This window comes from Carcharodon carcharias, chromosome 7 (assembly GCF_017639515.1).
Source record: "Carcharodon carcharias isolate sCarCar2 chromosome 7, sCarCar2.pri, whole genome shotgun sequence".
NCBI lineage: Eukaryota > Metazoa > Chordata > Chondrichthyes > Lamniformes > Lamnidae > Carcharodon > Carcharodon carcharias.
In genome coordinates this window covers 26,400,480-26,420,489 of record NC_054473.1, presented here as the reverse complement: position 1 = coordinate 26,420,489, position 20,010 = coordinate 26,400,480, and the positions used below count along the sequence as shown (strand labels likewise).

At 39.2% G+C, this 20,010-nt stretch overlaps 1 protein-coding gene across 6 annotated transcripts in view; it reads right to left on the bottom strand.

Annotated features, from left to right (window-relative positions):
* iars1 (isoleucyl-tRNA synthetase 1) overlaps positions 1–20,010 on the bottom strand; it is a 188,795-nt gene that overhangs the window by 31,457 nt on the left and 137,328 nt on the right. For all 6 annotated transcript variants that reach the window (XM_041191113.1, XM_041191110.1, XM_041191109.1 and 3 more), the window contains 5 exons: positions 11,128–11,302; positions 9,907–10,019; positions 4,695–4,790; positions 1,784–1,960; positions 858–978 (listed from right to left, as the gene is read on the bottom strand). In XM_041191113.1, coding sequence (XP_041047047.1) covers positions 858–978; positions 1,784–1,960; positions 4,695–4,790; positions 9,907–10,019; positions 11,128–11,302 — 682 coding nt within the window. The remainder of the gene's footprint in view (positions 1–857; positions 979–1,783; positions 1,961–4,694; positions 4,791–9,906; positions 10,020–11,127; positions 11,303–20,010) is intronic.

Below are 20,010 nucleotides of genomic sequence, written 5' to 3'. Positions count from 1 at the left end.
CCCCATGCATCTGCTGCCCTTGCCCTTCTAGGTGGTGGGGTTCATGGGTTTGGAAGGTGCTGTCAAAGGAGCCTTGGTGAGTTGCTGCAGTGCATCTTGTAGATAGTACATACTGCTGCCACTGCATGTTAGCGGTGGATGGAGTGAATGCTGAAGATGGTAGATGGAATGCTTTTCTTAGCCTGCCTCAGGGTAGTTGCTGACAAACATGATCTTCAGCCTTGCTTAGGCATATAGGAACTACAAGCAACTCAGCAGCACGTTGAACACAACTCGTCAGAAAATATGCGGGTGGCTTGTCACCAACCTCCTGATCATAGCATTGATCATATGCAGTGCCCATTGGAAACTTGGCATCCTTGTAATATCTTCTAGCAGTAGTAATCCCTACCTTCAATATTTTGTCATCAGCTATTTAGTGAACATCTACCCTCAGTGTAGTTGTCGGACCAATGTAAGACACCTTACAACTTCTCAGATGGCATGATATGTCCAAGGTCAATATCACACACGAGGTTTACTCATTACCAATTACTTAAAGCAGATCCTCATGTAAGATTTAACAAAAGACCTGCCACATTACTGACACTCATTCTAGGCTGATCAGAAATAATTAATTTGATGTCGAAGCCCACCTTCTCCAACAACCGTTCTCCTTTTTGTCACAAAACCACTTTACAGCTTGATGCTTAATCTTGCTTACGCAACCCTCCTATTGCTTGCTTAAGATTTCCAAGCCATGAAGAAGAATGATTTGAATCTTACAACCATGTCTAAACAACGATGCAAAGTGTAGGGTATTTTTATATAAATACATAGCATGTTGTTTACAAAAATATAACATTGCTAGTTCTTACCTTGCTTTTTTCCATCTACAGAAACCTTGAGATTGATATATGCACAGGCAAGGCCCAAAACTGGAGAACTAACAGTTGAATTTCCTTTCACAAGAGTCAAATCCAGATTTGAACCCTTCAGCTGCCAACAAGAGAAGAATAAAGGTTATATCTCTTGATTTGACTTCCAGCACAATTTTCCCCAACAATCATTAGCACTTACTTTTAAAAAGGGCAGATTGTTACAAGCCAAATTTCTACTATGAAAAATGTTTATTAGAAACACAAAATGAAAAGGATTTTAATCCTTCTTTCAAAACTGTTTGTGGATATCTGGCAGCTCCATTTGGCACCCAGACTGATTCAAAGTTTCAGTCCTCGATAAAGCAAATGAGCTGTTCCAAGATGCATTGGACTATTCCCTTTCAGTCACTTCACGAGAATGACCTGACAAATTTCTAATTTTCTTTCTTCCTGTTTTCTAACAAGTTAAATTCACATCATGCAATATTAAAAATGCTTTACTTTTTCCATCCTATCATTAACAGTTAATATCCTGCATAATATAATTATCTATGGCTGGATAAAATAGAATCCTGCTCCTTGGTCAATCATGCAATGAGGCTCAATTGCAGGAAGAGTCTCTTCTCATCTTCGATAGATTCTTAAAATAAATTGTAATGCACCTTATGAAAAACTATAAAAATACTATATTTAACAATTACAAAGAAATCTATTAACAGAACAAAGGCTTCATTGTGTACATAGGATATGCATAATGGTATGTGCATAATTGGTTTTGAGTGAAAAAACTGGTTAGCCTAACCTCACTGAGGTAAAAGCCAAGACTGGTATGCTATACTGTATCAAGCATACATCTCCTCCTTATATCAAATATAACCATATACTTTTGAAACTTGTGCAAGAATAAAGATTGGAGGCTTTACCTGTGTTTTTTCCTGTATAATCACTCCAGCAGAAACTGGTACTGGGTAGGGCTTCAAAGAGGTTTTTATCGTTCCCAAGATAAAGTCAATGTGATTCTGAATTACATTGTCCAAATACTCTCCTGTTGGCTGGCAGCTGTAATAAACAGTGATCTCATCTGAGGGAACCAGATGGGCCTGTAAGTGTAAATTTTATGAAATCCTATGTCATTTCTTGTCATCGTTCCTGGATCAAGTTTGTTATTGACAGCACTGACAAAATGTACAGATTGATTATCAATGTGCTGCACCATGAAGTGATGGTACATTGCTAAGCATCTAAAAGTTCCCAATCTCACATTGCTGGAAGACATGAAGCACACCGACTGTTTGCTCTGTAAATTAGCAAATGGTGTGCTTCATGGGGAAATTGCCCTTTTTTATTTTTCAAAAAGGTACTGAATAAATATGGATTCTAAAATATATTAAAAAGTTACAGTATACTTATGCATTAAAAAAAGATAGAAATTTATACCCTTCGAATATCAATATTCAACCTGGCAGAATTTTACATCAAACAATTAATTTAGACTTGCATTCTTATAAACAAAATATCAAGTAGCAACAAGAGATGTTAAAACATAATTTTTTTTCAAAATTAGTGTAAAAATAAATCAGGGCATTATGAGAATTGTATTGTGGTAAGTCTTTATTTGTTCTCACTTTGGATGAAAACTGATCACTTCTGATCAATAAAACTATTATATGATAGATTATCAACAATAAAATCATTCCAAATCATTAAGACACTGAGCAAAGCTTCAGGGAGCATTGCACTTGTCACATTAATTGAATGCAGCGACTAGGTACTTTGTAAACAATATTATTAAAATAATCAGATATGTTCACATAAAATAAAGAGAAAAAAAACTCAAAATTTAGTATTTCTTGGAAGCTCCATCTTCCCCTAGTTAGAACATTATTTTTTGTCTTCTGAATAGCCAGTAGGCACAGATCATTTAAAAAAATATGCAACTGCAACAAAAACCATAATAATTTCATTGTGGCATGTAACCATTAATAGCGAGCAAATGTCAATAATCATTACTATGATATGAAATGTAAACATATTAACTTTGAAAAGAAATAAGCTATTTAATAGAGTGGATTCAAAAGTAGAGCTGCCAAAGACTTGCAAATAGAATCTAAGGGATCAAACCCATATAATTATTGCATTCAATATGCAGCAATATGTATGATTGCATAATCCACTTTAAAAAAAAACTGCCTTCATGATGATAGGACCACTTGTGGTTTTCACAGAATGTGCTACCTTGCCCAAGTTTTGACAAATGTGAGCAAATGGAAGTTACTTTAATCAGCTTAGACACCAATCATTTTCTGCCCTGCAGGAAAAGATAAAAATGAGCTGACATAAAGCATCCACCAAATACAAGTTGATTCAGGCAGACTAATAACTCCTCCAGTTTTCACTCATAACAAAAAGCTGTAAAAAAAAAACTAAAACCTATTTAAATAAAGCTAGAAAATTCCCCTAACACGCAAGACTATTTCTTTTAAGCTACACATCAAGAATGCAAATCTGCTCACTTTGTAATCTAGTTTTATGAACTATTAAGAAGCAAAAGTCAGCATGCACCAATTAAATATAATTACTTTGGGGAAAAAAATAACTAAAATACTGGAAATATAAAAAACAATTATATACCTGTTAACAGTCTGGAGTGGGTTATGAAAGAGTAAGGCATTTTGAAGCGTGATAAATTTTAAATTGTGTATCTCAATCTCATACTGCAGATTGTGATATTTAGCATTTATAAACTGTGGAATTACTTACCTTTGTTAATTGTATAAATTCAGGTTGAGAATATAAAGGTGGAGGGCATTTATTAGATGATTACTTGAGCACACACAAAGAGATGCTTATTGACGCTGGTGTTGGGTTGTAGAGTTAGGAGCTGTACAGTGTTTCACTTTGTAAATAAATCTAAAACTACATGAAGATTGACTTCAGGCCTCCTCCTTCACCAACTGGCTGTCAGGAGTTTAACAATCATTTTCCGTATTTCATTGATAAAAAGCAAAGAAATATGAACAGGGGCCCTGGAGTCTGTTGTGCCATTCGATAAGATCATGGTTGAACTCCTACATCAACTCCACTCTCCCATCCTCTCCCTATAACCCTGATCTGCTTAGTCCCCAAGAATCCATTAAGCTCGGTCTTGAATATTCTGAACAACTAAGCAACACAGTCCTCTGGGGTGAAAAATTCCAACTGTTGGTTGTGAGGGGTGATGTTGGGGGAGTGGATTACACAATCTATTTGGTATGACAAGCAGTGATGCTGGTACTTATTCAACAGAATAGTACACGTGAATATCATAGTTTGTGGATATGATGCACCCTTCTGTTGAAATCAGTACCACGATGTATCTGCAATTGTCTCAATAACAGAAAATTGTTTAATAGCGATATGGTTTAAGAATTCATCTTTGACATTCTCCCCATGAATCATCTAATTAAGTTGGCAATTATCTAAGCCAATCCAACAAATTCCCAGTTCAAATTCAATGCTGAGCTTGACAGACAGTATCTGAAGATTAGAGTTGGTTTCAGCAGCTCTAGGTTAAGCTGAGTTTGTGAATGGGGGACAAATATCAGCCTGGGTTCATTATCCATCATTCCCTCCTCGAGTTTGCAGGTGCAGGGTTGGGCTCCATTATTTTGTGATGCTGCCACAATCTGATAGTCTCCCAACATTAACTGTCTTGGTTCAAGTGGGAAGAATAGTCAATTGGGTGAGATTCTGGTGAGTACCATGTGTTAGTGGCTTTGCATTCCTTCAAGGAATCTATGCCTTCTGAAAAACAACAGGAAAGAAAAAGAAAGGAGGAGACAGGAAAGAGCTTACCTTCTTTCGAAGCTTTTGGATACGATTTATAACCTCTCGTGCAACTCCTTCATCCACCATTGACTGGTTAGGTGTAACATCTAAAAGAACCAAAGCCTAAAAGAAAACATGGCCTTTTAGTAAGATAACAAAGCCTTCATACAATTACTGGGACAACTATTCAATAAATAGGGTCTCCACAACTATCAATATATGTAAAGAACAAAAGAAAAAAACCAGAGATGTTAAAAATATAAAATAAAAATAGAAAATGCTGGAAATACTCAGCAGATCTGGCAGTAACTGTGGGGGCAGAAAGAATTAACATTTCAGATCAATGACCTTTCATTAGAGCTGGAAAAAGTTAGAGATACGGGTTTAAGTAAATACAGAGGTAGGGAAGTAGGGGGGTGGGGGGAGGAGGGCAAAAGGAAGGTCCATGATATGGTAAAAAGCAGGAGAAATTAAATGACAGAAGGGTGCAGGTGGAAAACAGAATGGAGTGATAATGGTGCAAGTAACAAAACAAAAAAATAGGGCTAGAGGTGTACAAAAAGCAGAAAAGTCATCAACTGAAACATTAACACTGTCTCTCCACAGATGTCACTAGACCTGCTGAGTGTTCCCAGCATTTCCTGTTTTTATCATGTAAGGAACAATATTCGCATAACGTCAAGGGCAACATTTTCCACGGGGGGGGCGGGGGGTGTGGTGGTGGTGGTTGGGGTGGGGGGGGAAGGAGGAGGAGGAGAGAGTGCAGGAGCAGGCATGAGCGGGTGTGCTTCTGATTGGTGCACAGATCTCTCTGAGGCAAAGTGCTGCTTCAGGGAGAAGGGCACCGATTTAAAACTTGCAATAAAGATTAGAAAAAAACGTCCCTGCCATGTCCCCTCATGTGACACTGTCACATGAGCTGGGACATGTCCATAACTTTTATTGTAAAATATTCTGCATTTTTTAAATCACTCATGAAACCTCATCATGCCCATGGATGAGGTTTCATGTTTTTTCACAAGCCCGCCAGGGTTCCCAGCCTGCCTGTCAACCTTGAGATTGGACGGGCAGGTCCATTAAATGAGGGCAATTGGTTTTTTAATGGCCTTAACAGGTCATTGACAGGTTGGCTGGTGCACGTCCGATTCAGATGCGCGCCCGCCAAACTGACAACGTAAATGATGCCCACCCGACATCACCCTGTGCCAATTTACGCGTCAGTGAGCGGGCCCCGCCCCCGCTCACTGGCTGAAAGATGCTGGTCCAAGCATCAGAGTCAGCATAGTCCCGCAAAATATCAATTGGTTAAGGGATGAATGTTAGCCAGGACACCCAGAGAGTTTCCTTTGAATAATGCATAGACTGGAGAAACTGGGATTCTCCCTAAAGAAGAGATGGCTAAGATCATAAATATTTGGAAAGACTCAGCAGGTCTGGCAGCATCTGCTGAAAGGAGCACAGTTAATGCTTCAAGTCCGAATAACCAGAACTAAGTAAAAATAGAAGGAAGGTGAAATATAAGCTGGTTTAAGGGGGGGTGGGACAAGGAGAGCTGGATAGAGGGTCCGTGATAGGTGGAGATAACCAAAATATGTCACAGACAAAAGGACAAAGAGGTGTTGAAGGTGGTGATATTATATGAGGAATGTGCTAATAAAGGGTAGAAAGCAGGACAAGCAAGGTACAGATAGCCCTAGTGCTAACACTAGATAACACTAGGGCTATCTGTACCTTGCTTGTCCTGCTTTCTACCCTTAATTAGCACATTCCTTAGATAATATTACCTCCTTCAACACCTTTGTCCTTTTATCTGTGACATCTTTTGGTTATCTCCACCTATCACTGGCCTTCTATCCAGCTCTACTCGTACACCCCCCCACCCCCACCCCCCAAAACCAGCTTATATTTCACCTCTCTTCTATTTTTACTTAGTTCTGTTGAAGGGTCATTCAGACTTGAAACGTTAACTATGTCCCTCTCTGCAGATGCTGCCAGGCCTGCTGAGTTTTTCCAGATATTTTTGTTTTTGTTTTGGATTTCCAGCATCCGCAGTTTTTTGCTTTTATCTTATGGCTAAGGTCATATTTGATTGAGGTGTTTAGCATGAAGGGTTCACATGGAGTAAATAAAGACTAACTATTTCCAACAGCTGAAGGGACAATATCCTGAGGGCACAGATATAAAATAACTGGCAAAAGTACCAGAGGTGACATGAGGGAAAATATTTTTAAGAACAAGTAGTTAATATTTGGAATGAACTGCCTGACGGATGGTGGATACAGATTCAATAATAGTGTTCAAAAGGCAATTTGATAAATATTTGAAGTAAAAGCCACAGGATATGAGGAAAAAGCAGGGCAGAGGGACTAACTGCATTGCTTAAAAGAGCAGATGCAGATGCATTGAGCTGAATGGACTCCTTCTGTATTAATCTCTGATTGCTAGGTTAATACCAAAATTGGGACGGGTTGTTTTATGAGGAAAGGCTGGACAGGCTAAGCTTGTATACACTAGAGTTTGGAAGAGTAAGAGGTGACTTGATTGAAACATGCAAGATGCTGAGGGGACTTAACAGGGTGGATGTGGAAAGGGTGTTTCCTCTTGTGAGAGCATTTAGAATCAGGGGCCACTATTTAAAAATAAGGGGTTGTCCATTTAAGACAGAAATGAGGAAAAAGTTTCTCTCTCAGAGGGTTATGAGACTTGGAATTTTTTTCCTTAAAAAGGTGGTTGAGACAGAGTCCTTGAATATCTTTAAGGCAGAAGTAGATGGATTCTTGATAAACAAGGGGATAAAAGGTAATGGGAGTTGGCAGGGATGCAGAGTTAAGGTTAAAGTCAGATCAGCCATGATCTTATTGAATGGCAGAGCAAGCTCGAGGGGCCGAGTAGCCTACTCCTGCTCCTAATTTGTATGTTCATATCCTATGAACCATGTCTCAACAACATACAGCATCTTCAGCAACAATAACTTGTATTTACACAATACCTTCACTGTAAAACAAAAAGTCTGAAGGCACTTCACAAGGCATAATCAAGAAAAAAAGGAAGACGTTTGGAAGAAAGAAAGAAATCGCAGTTTGAAATAAGGAAAGAAATTGCAGTTTATAAACACGTTTCATGACCTCAGGATGTCAATTAAGTATTTTTGAGTTGTAATCACTTTTATAATGTTGTAAATGCAGCAGCCAATTTGCACATAAGGTTGCATTGAATCAGGCTCACTTCATTTTGCGTTATGTTGGTTGAGAGATAGGTATTTGACAGTAGAAGGCCTAAAGCTTGGTCAAAGTAGTTGGTTTTAATGACGGCCCTCTGCTCTTAAAAGACATGCGAGAGGTGGGCAGATAGTGAGTTCTAAAAGGAAGGAACATCAGACTGTGGGGCCTAGATGACTGATGGCACAATTGCCAATGGTGGGCAAAGGGAGGGAGGGATAAGGAGAGGAAGTGATGGTGAGAAAACGAACAAAAAAAAAACAAGCAACAAGTCATACTTCACGTATACCTGTACAAACTAACTGTAGAAAACAGTAAATTTCCAGCTGCAATGGTAAGAAGCAAAATACATCAGAACTGATTATATTAAAAACAGGAAATGCTGGAACACTTAGCAGGTCAGGCAGCATCCGTGCAGAGAGAAACAGTTAATGTTTCAGGTCGATGACCTTTCATCAGAAGTGCAGCGGGAACAGGTTCAAGACATTTCCCAGCTGGTGAATTTAACCACATGATATTCAAGTCTAAAAGTGTAAGGGAGCCAAATTAAAACAGCTGTAGTGACAAAAATTGTTGGAGTATTCTGGATTACCAGCTAAATTTACGCTTATTAATTATTTACACAAAAATACAACTTATTAAAAAGTGGGGTATGTATGAACATGATCAGGCATGTTAAAATAGTGGTTATGTTACTGGGCTAATAATTGAGTGGTCTGGAGATCTCAGTTCAAATCCCACTACAGCAGCTGAGGAATTTAAATTAAATTAAAAAAATTAATCATATCATTGGATTTTGTAAAAAAACCTAAAAAAGATAACGGAGCAGAATTAAAACAACTAAAATGACAAAACTGCTCAAAATTCTGGATAACCAGCTGTATTTACAATCGTTATTTATGCAAAAGTACAATTTCTTAAAAAGTAGGGTTGGTACTGATAATTAAATAAATCTAGAATAAAGAGCTAGAATGGTGAACATGGAACTATCAGATTATTGCTAAAAATGTCCTTTAGGGAAGGAAATCTGCCAACCTTACCCAGTGTGGCATATACGCAACTCCAGAGCTGCAGTAGTGAAAATGACTCTGAACTGGCCCAGAAAGTGATCTCCAGGACAATGAGGATGGGTGAAGGGGTTTGGGATCCTCTATTTTATTGTACACGAGCATTCATTTCAAAAACAAGTGGAAAGCTAAGCCAAGCAAAACAGTTTTCTATGGGCAGGAAATTTTGCTCGGCAGGCGGGCGCACGCCCAGCCCACTCGAGCGTGAAATGATGCACGCTGACGTCGGCCGAGCATGTCGACGTCAATGTACAGTCGCGCAAAGTTTGGTCGGCAGGTGCGGGCTGGAGCCGGCAGCACACCTGCCGACAATTAAAAGGTCTGTTAAGGCCATTGAACAATCAATTAAGTTAAATTTTTTGCTGCCTGTCCAACCTAATGGTTGGCGGGCAGACAAAAAGGCCAAGCAGCCTCATCCACGGGTGGGATGAGGTTTCCAAAAGCACATAAGTTTTAAAATTGAATTAATAACATGTCCCTGCTCATGCTTCCGAATCATACGAGGGGACATGTTTTATTACATTTTTATTTTCTTCACTTTCTTTTTTTTTAAAAAATAATGCTTCATCTCCCTGAGGCAGCTCTGTGCCTCAGGGAGATTATGAAGCACTCATTCGCGCGAGGTTCACGCTCGGCCTGCTCCCCTCCTCATCCTGCCCATACAGGCAATGCTCAGCTCTGCTGCTCGCGTTTCACGCTGGGCGGACCTTAATTGGCCCACCAGCGTGAAATTGCGGTCCGTTCCCGATCGCGGGTGGTTTCCTGACTGCCCCCACCTGCCCCGCCAATCCTGCCTACCAAGGGCAAAGTTCTGCCCTATGTTGCTTTTTAACACTTCTACGTTAATACAATGTTGCTAGTACTTGTAGTTTTACTTTACAACTAATTAAAAACTGCAAATATTTTCCTTCTGCAACTGTTATTCCCCCGTGCATTTAATTAAAAAACACTTACTTGAGCATCAGAATGGGCTTCATACTGAGCACTTATTCCTGTACTTGGATCAAATGTATACAGAAGACGCAAGTCTTCCTCATGGAGCTCATGTCCTTCAACAATTATGGTGCCTGTTGATAGAATGTTGAATATGTAGGGTCTCACCAATATCTCAACTGATTCGTGAAAGGAATTAAACTTATTTCAAACAAATATTTCAAGTCTTAATTATTTTCTCCATGTACTGACTTCCACAAGGAAACAATTAGCATTACTAACTTCCTTTCCCCTGCACCAGAAAGTGACGCTTTTGAGAATATGTGACTAAAACCCAACTAAACAGAGGTCAAATGTCAAATGAAATGGAACAAATAGAGACATTTGCACTATCTAATCAAAATCCATTTCAATAAGTTTGCTTACATAATGTAAAATTAACAATAACATTGATTATCTTCAGTGCAGATCTCTGGAATTTTTAAAAGATTTTTAAACTAAAAGATGGAGGCAATGCAAATTTTCCCAATTGCAGCTGAGGCTAAAAATAGCCTAATTCTACTTGGATCAAATCCTCATGTCTTCCAATGTGCAGCATTTCCCAAACTTAATAAGTGGAGGTCTAAAACATTTCTTTTTCAATGCTGGCATGGGAACTTTCAAGAATTTTTTTTCTCTCTACACTACAACAGTGACCTCAGTTCAAAAATATCCCATTGGCTCTAAAACACTTTTAGATGCTCTGAGGCTATGGAGGTGCTATATTAATGCAAGTTATTTACTTATTTACAAAAATACACATATTGCAACTAGCCCTCCAGTTGATTCAAATCTTTGCTAAATTGAAAAAAAAGTTAGGTTAAACTCTTATATTTCAAATCATATTCCTCAGATCAAGTGAAGCAAAAGGTGCTATACTGCCAGTTAAAGAATAATTGCAGTTGTGAGCAATTATAGAGATGTTTATTATGACCAGATATTATAGAAAACAGATGGGCCTTTTATTGATGATTGTATTGAAAAGATTAAGGGACGGAGTCTGGAAACAATGGTGTAACGTACTATTGCTCCAAGATGCTAGGGTTTACTTGTACTTCATATCTAATTATCTGGTTACAGTTTGACACAGAGATATCTTTTAGGCGCAATGTTAAATGCTAAGTCCAATCATGCTGTCAATATTTTGAACAAGAAATTACTGCTCCTTCCACTGCAAATAGGAAGTAGTTTCCTAATACGCACCTGTCTTTTGGAACTCCTCCAACTGCATATTCTGGAGCCCCTTGATAGCAGTTGCAACAGATTTGAATGCTCCCTTCAGGCGTTTTCCTAGCACCATGTGATCTGGTTCTGCCCTTAGCAGAATGCCATACTTGCCTTTGTCTGTGGATAATGTCAGCTGACGAACATTTAGTTCCTATTGGGAAATGTAGAAAAACAAATAAAATTTAGTGCATAATTAAAGACATTTCAGTTAAGAACATCAGAGCAGAGACATTTTTAACTATAGATTCTTTTAGAAAATCATATTCCAATTTGCATTCTCTATCACATTTACAAATTCCTATAAATTTATACATACAAATCAGTATCCATTATGACTGAGCATGTTCGATATCAGCCTGTTCGTTGCCAACCGTTCCCACACCTGTGAAGCATCCTATATGTGCTTTTTGCATTCTGGATTAGTACATTACATGGCCACTTTCTGATGTCGGAACTCAAAATCAAGTTAGGATCCCAATGAGTCTGTAATTCGTCACCTAGCCATCAATCCATTATTTTATAAATATATAACATATATATATTGTTTTCACTACAGTTCAATGTATAACCATAAAGTCACAAACAGATGACACAATGAGGATATCTGTGAGCACACTGTCAGGGAGAATGATTACCGTTGCTATTTTCTGATTCAAAGAGACAAGTATATTTTTCTTGTTCCCCTCCCCCTTCTCTCCTTCAACCAAGAGACAGCAGTGCCAAAGGGAGAAAATAAATCTGTGCAACCATAAAATCAAAGCATTCAAAAGGCATGAGTAATATTGAAGTGTTTATTCTACACAACAGTCCAATAAGGCATTTTAGATACAATTGAATTAACTCCTGAAGTGAAACCTGCAGGAATTCATTAAACTGTAGCTTGAAGTCATAAACAATTACACACAAGAAATGTGCATTTAATTTTTGAAACTCATGCAAATTTTTATATAGCCTGGCATAAGTGAAGTGGCATTTCCATCACAAAAGAGTTTGCTTAGATCATGGTAATCCAATAGTCCTTTCCTAACTGTAGAAAAGTGAGTAAAATTTGCAGTTCATTTAGCTCAGGTATTAGGGACTTCGCATTAACTAATTACTAATCTTTGAAGCAACTATCTAATTTCACTGTTACTTAAGACAATTATTCCTGATCAGAAAATTCATATACACAGTCAGTTGGGATATATTTGCAAGTGCGTTGGTAGGCAATATTACTTGTTTATCAATTTACACTCTGCACTTGGATCCAATTAAAATTTGCTCCTGTAAATATATCCAATACTGAGAAATATGTATACTATTTTTGTTACACATTTTCTGATGTCAAATGTTAATGACAACATTGGAAATCCATCCCCATATGCACCTCAAACCCAAAGAAAGATACTTAGTGCAGAATACTCAAAAACCTTTTCAAATTACTGTTACTTTTAAATAGTCTGCAACTCTTTGCAGAGACAAAATTAACCAGACTGCAAAGGGGAGGAGGCATATTTAAATAAAGCATGCTTACCAGATATAGAAACAAGAAATAGAGGGAAAACAGACAGGCACAGGCATGGTTTACACCTGGGAGCAGCTCAACTGGTCAACTGGGATTAAGTAGCTCAACTGGACCAGTTCCAGTTTCCCTTGAAAACTGGATTGTTGATAACTGAATTTTCTTCCTGGGAGAATCTCCCAATACTAAAGAAAGGTCATTGTTCTGAAATATTAGCCCACTTTCCTCTCCCAGAGAGGCTGCCTGACCGACGAAATGTTCCAGCAATTTTTGTTGATACATTGTAACTTCTCCAGTCTGGAAATCCGAAACACAGAAACACCAGTTGTCCGGAATTTTCTGCAGGCACATACAGTTCACAGACTCGCCACTCATGGTCCTGCCACAATTTGCGGAATACAGAATGTGAAGGTCTTTATACTTGTACTAATGGTCCCGCTTCTATTGAAGATAAGGGCAACAGCCTTTGGCTGTTTCAATGAGAGACAAGGTGCATGATGGAGGAAGGAAATCTGGCTAATTAGGTAGGAATTAATGTGAAAAATCAAAGCCTTTCACGTGGTACCTTGTCAACCTTTCTGGGAAAGGAAATGGCTCTCTATTTTTTGATATTGAATGTTTAGTAAATAATAATTACACTACTTTCCCTGGCCTGGGCCTGTTGCTAATTTTGGGTCCTGTGTTACATTGAGACCCCATGCTACACTTTTCCGTACTACAGTCACCACGTTCCCTCATCATCCACCATTTTCTGCTCACAATAAGTTTGCAGCAGTGCTTTTGAGCAGACCCAGAGCATAGTTTGGTTTCTTTTTACAGTATTTTGATAAATAAAACAATTTTTGTGTTTGATAAGATTCTCCCACTGTTTTATGTTTCAGGCACATATTTATATCTGGTTCACACTCGTGGGCCTGAATTTTCAGCTCAGTGGATGGGCGCGATTGGAGGGCCTGGGAACGGTCGAGAAATGGATCGCCGAGCACGATCGGCCCCCGACTGCAATTTCACGCTGGCTGGCCAATTAACGGCCAGCCAGCATGAAGTACACACTGAAAAGCTCAGCACTGCCAGGGCGGGGCAGGCCAATAACGCCGATGTGGGCGAGCACTAACAGAAAGCTTCCTGAAGGCAGAAGACTGCCTCAGGGAGCTGAAGACCCAAAACCCAGGAAGTAAAGGTTTTTAAATCAGAAAACAAATGTCCAAGCATCACAATCAGGCACCTGAACATATAGATTATAAAAATGGCATCCACAGATTTCTATTTTTATTTTATGTAATAACGGAAACCTCATCTCACACTTGGATGAGGTTTGTTGAAAACTGTAAAGGCCGCCTGGCCAATTCACCAGTCCACTAACCGTAAGGTTGGATGGGCTACTTAAATGACAGACAATTGCACTGTTAATGGGCTTAAGTGCCCTCTTAATTGTTGGCAGGCATGCTTCCGACTTTTGCGTGCACCCACCGATCGAAATATCGTGCAAGCGTGGGATGACATCTGGACACTCACCCACATTCATCTCACACAACGTTACACCCTGATCGGGTGTGCGTTGCCATTTTACATGGGTGAGCCAATTGAGGCCCGCCCAGCGTGACGTGCACCCAGAAGCACTGTATGCTCCCTGTGCACAGGCTGGGTGGGGGGGGGGGGGGTTCCCTGCATCAGGGCCTGCGCACAGAAGAGCACAGAAATCTCTGTGAGGCACGGAGCTGCCTCAGGGAGATTAGTTTAAGTTCCCAAAATTTTAATAAAGAGAAAAAAAATTTAATGAACATTAATTAAAACATTTATTCAATTTATAAACCTTTCATGAAACCTCATCCTGCCTGTGGATGAGGTTCCATAAAAATGCAAAAGCCACCTGGGCTCTTCACCTGCCCGCCAACCTTAAGGTTGGACGGGCAGCTCATTTTATTAGTTTAATTGATATTTAAATGGCCTTAATAGGCCTTTGACAATTCGGCAAGCGCGCAGCCAACTCATTGAGTCAAAGATTCAGGCCATTATTCTATAATATAGAAAATTCCAAAATCCAGAAATGTCTTTGTCCCAAGCATTTCCGACTGGAGAGGTTACAGTGTATTTTAATTTGCAGTATCTCCAATATTTTGCTTTGTCCAGATATAGTTTAAGCAAATTGTATGATGGTCAAATTCAACCAATTGTATTTTTTTAATTGAAGAAAAATACTAGTGTCATTAGTGATGCCACTGTTCTGAACATGCACAGCACATTCTGGTCCTGCACAAGAGCACATGAAATACTCTGTTGAGCCTGCTCTGCGATTCAATATGATCTTGGGCTTCAACTCCACCCTATACCCTTGGTTCCCTGAGAGACCAAAAATCTGTCAGTCCCAGCCTTAAATGCATTCGACAATGGAGCAGCCACACCCTTCTGAGGTAGGGCATTCCAAAAATTCATAACCATCTGCGTGAAGAAATGTTAGTCCTAAATGATCAGCCCCTTATCCAGAGACTGTGTCCCCATGGTATAGATTTGCTGAACCTTCGCTGTAGCAACTTAAATGCAAGAATATCCTTCCTTAAATAGAGACCAAACCTGCACACAGTATTCCAGATAAGGTCTTAGCAAAGCCCTCAACATTTGTTGCAAGACTTCCTTATTCCTGTACTCCAATTCCTTTTGCCATAAAGACCAATATGCCCATTTGCCTTCCTAATTGCGTGATGCAACTACATGCTAAATTTCTGCGTTCCTTGCACGAGCACATCCACGGCTCCTTGAACATCAATACTTACAAGTTTCACACCTTAAAAAATATTCTGCTTTGCTGTTCTCGCGAACAAAGTGAAAAACTTCACATTTCCCTACATTATACTCCATCTGCCATCTTGTTTCCTACTCACATAACCTGTCTATATCTCTTTGCAGCCTCATGTATCCTCCCTACAGCTTACCTTCCCATCTAGCTTGGTATCATCAGCAAACTTTGATAATTTACTCTCTGTCTCTTTGTCTTAGTCATTAATATAGATTGTAAATAGTTGAAGCCCTAGCACTGATCCTTGCAGCAGTCCACCTGTCACAGCCCATCAACTTAAAAATGCCCCTTTTATATGCACTTTGTTTCCTGTCCGTTAATCAATTTTCTATCCATAACCCCCAGCTCCATGCCTATTAACCTTTTGTGTAGCAATTTATTAAATACCTTTGGAAATTTGGACATGCTACATCTACTGGTTCCCCACTATCTACCCTACTCGTTACATCCTCAAAAAACTCTAATAAATTTGTCAAACAGGATTTCCCTTTTATAAAACCATGTTGACATATTCTAATCATACTTTATTTCTCTAAGTGCATTGTTAAGACTTCCTTAATAATAGATTCCATCATTTTCCCAATGATTGATGTTAGGCTAACTGGCCTGTAATTCACAATTATCTCTCTTCTTCCTTTATTGAAAAGTGGTCTTACATTTGCCAACTTCTAATCTGATCGGACCGTACCTGAATTTAAGGAACTTTGGAAAATCATAGCATCTACCATCGCTGCAGCTATCTCTTTAAGAGCCCTAGGGTGTAGGCCATCGGGTCCTGGGGATTTGTTGAATTTTCATCTGTTAAGTTTCTCCAATATTTTTTCTCAGCTGATATTAATTACCCTAATATTCTGATTCTCTTTAGCTCCTAGGTTGCCCTCTATTTCTGGTGCGCAACTTGTGTCTTCTTCTGAGACACAAAGACTACTCTTCTGCTCAGGCACAAAGCTTGTTCTCAATGCTTCTGCCATTTCCTCATTCCTCATGATAATTTCCTCTGTCTCTGCTTCTAAGGGACCAACATTTACTTCAGCTACTCCTCCCCTTTTTATAAAACAATAAAAACTCCTATAATCTGTTCTAATATTTCTGGCTAGTTTACTCTCATATTCTATTTTTGCATTTTTAAATCAACTTTTTGGTGGCCCTTTGTTGGTTTCTAAAATATTCCCAAATCTCAGGCTTGCTACAGTTCTTTGCAATAGTATGAGCCTCTTCTTTTAATCTAATACTATCCTTAACTCCCTAAGTGAGCCATGGATGGGTCTTTCTTGCTGAGGTTTTGTTTTTCAATGGAATGTATTTTTGTTGAACATTTGAATGGTTTCTTTAAACGTTCACCACTGTTTTCTTACCACCATACCTTTGTCTATTTACCCAATCAACTTTAGCCAGTTCTCCCCTCATACCAATGTAATTGGCTTTGTTTAAGTTTAAGATATAACACATTAATAGCACGGAGAAAACCAAATACCTTTTACTGAATAGCCAGCTAATAATTTTTCAAAAATTACTTGAAATAATTCTAAAAGAGATGCAGTGTTGGTTAAATGCCATATAATGACCATTCCTGCACACAGCAAAGCCACATCACTTCAATATTAATTAGTTGGCCTGCACCTTGAACATAGAAGGCAAGGCTTACTTTAAGCAGAAAAGATGCTTATTTTTGTTATCAAAACAAAAATGGTAATGTTATGACTGGAATTTACTTCATTATTCGGCATCACATTTGCAGAAAAAAAACAATCACTTAACATCTCCATACAATTAATTTGGGCAGTTTACTTAAAGTTAATTTATATGCAAGTGATTAAATTACCCTGCATTGGACCTGGGCCCAGGGTAGGTAACCAAATCCAACTGATCCAATAAGTACATCCAGGACTGGGTCACTCCTCACATGTTACAGGATTTTATTAGGATATTTTTCTCTGCATATAATTTAATGGATGATGCGCACAGAGACAGAATGCATATCAACAAAAAGGTATTTGAGTATTGCTGAAAAAAAAGGTATCTTTTGTCGTGGAACTTCATCTTGCACTCACCAGGACAATTCGCAAGAAAATCCGAATGTCAGGGGAAACAACATATTTATTTGAGAAACGTGTCTTAGATGGAATGGCACCCACAGTGCTGTCTCCCTCGCTAACAGCACTGTGGGTGTACCTACGCCGCAAGGACTGCAGCGATTCAAGAAGGCAGCTCACGACCACTTTCTCATGGACAATAAATGCTGGCCTAGCCAGCAATGCCCATGCTGTAAATGAATTTTTAAAAACCCCTACCCCTTGTGTGTGAATGATACGTTTGCTATATCTAGATCTGCAAATGCGTGTAATAATTTCCTCACATGTCTTAGTGGGCTATATCTTGTACTCAAATTTACCTTTGAAATGGAGCATTCAAATGAAGCCCATTTCCTCGACGTGCTTGTTGAGAAATCTACCACGGGGTTCTCTACCATGGTCTACCGCAAGCCTACCTTCACTGGTCAATATACGTGTTGGTATTCTTACAGTTCCACGAACTATAAGGTTGGTCTTATCGGCAACCCCATAGAGCCTGGGCCAGTTGGTCCCCACGCAAGCTTGATGCTGAAATAAGGTGCATCAAAGGCACCCTGTGGGATAATAGCTACCCTTATTTCACGAGTTTGCGCATTTTACACTGTATATTACGCAAACTCATGAACGGGCCCAAGGCCATCATTTTCAGCCCTGAAAAGTTCCCAGTCTACCCCAGATTACCCTGGAAGGGCAAAGTACCTCAAAAATTTGAGCAACAGGTGAAGCTAGCTGTTTCACGCTGCTACTATGCAGTAGCAACACAACTGGTATTTGCCACTAACAGGACACTGCCACCAACTCAAAAAGATGTTCTGCCCATCACACAAATGAGTAATGTGGTGTATGAAATTCAGTGCTAGTGTGATGCTAGGTATGTACGCCATATTTCCCAAAGACTGGCAGATCATATCAAACAGCATTTCCCTTCCGTTGTTCGCAATGGGCAAGGTACAGACCATACCCAGCCAGACCTCGCTTGCAAAAGTCAAAACACATTGTCCAACATTAGATGTGATTCTGCGATTGGGCAACACTTGCTAAATAATCCTCAGCGTGCTAAGAATTATGCTGACAACTAATTTAAGATTGTCAGTCAGGCTCATAGTGTAGCACATTTACTTTTACTGGAAGCTACATATGTTAATGCACAAGGCCCTATTCTGTGCAGACAGAAAGGCAATGTACGCACATTGCGCCAGTTTCAGCTAAACAAAATAACTGATGGCCATTTGCTGGTTTATTCCCCAGGGCAATGTCTTGACCAGAGTCAAGTTGTCTGGTTTAAATTTCAAATAATGCTTGGCAGTTAACCGGTGCATTCTCCATGGCAATAACTCTACCAGAGTACACTTGCCAACCAATCAGCACTCTCTCCTCATACAGTATAAATATGTTGTTTCCCCTGACATTGGTATTTTCTTGCAAATTGTCCTGATAAGCGCAAGATGAAAAGTTTCAACAAAAAATGTCTCTTTTTTTCAGCAATACTCAAATTTTGTACTACCACATGACTACAGAAAAGATACTGGTGAAATTGCCCTGTTAGGAACCAGCAGAACATACAGAATAACTCTATTCAAATCAATAAGGATTTGCATCCTGGCACTGGCACCTGTTAGGTTGCTGCTGCCACACCCTCAGCAGGGCACCAAACTCAAAGGAAGTGCAGAGATAAAAACAAAAACTGCGGATGCTAGAAATCCAAAACAAAAACAGAATTACCTGGACAAACTCAGCAGGTCTGACAGCATCGGCGGAGAAGAAAAGAGTTGACGTTTCGAGTCTTCATGACCCTTCAACAGAACTGAAAGTTCCAGTTCTGGTTCTGTTGAAAGGTCATGAGGGCTCGAAACGTCAACTCTTTTCTTCTTCGCTGATGCTGCCAGACCTGCTGAGTTTGTCCAGGTAATTCTGTTTTTGTCAAAGGAAGTGCAGACTGGATAACTGCTTCAAGTATTTTTGTTTTGCTTCTAATCTAGTCCGCCTTCATGCATGGTTTTCTGTTGTGATCTTGAAATCTCTTGCACACGATACAAGATAATGTGGCATCTGAGAGTTAATCATTTGGAACAAAATGTCAATGTGCGAGCCATTTAAAGTACTAACTTACTACATAAAATGCATTTGGTGGTGAACGGCTTTTAGTCCAATTTTTTTACGAGCAGAGATGTAAAAAGTTAACACAATTCATGTAAATATATATACTAATTCCCCATATTGCTACTAGACAACAACTTAACTTAGCACACCTTTTTGGGTGAGGGGTTGGGGAAAGAATGCTTCAGGAACTGCTGATCAAGGTGTTAAGTTCTGGGAAACAAAGAACTTTTTATTTAATTACATAAGTACCTGATTAGTTCATCTGGACCACTGTGTTCAGTTCTGGACATCACAACTCAGGAAGAGTGTACTGGCCTTGGTGCAGTGCAGATGATCAGAATGATAGCGGGGCTAAAAAGGTTACATTATGAAGACAGGATGCAGACACTAGG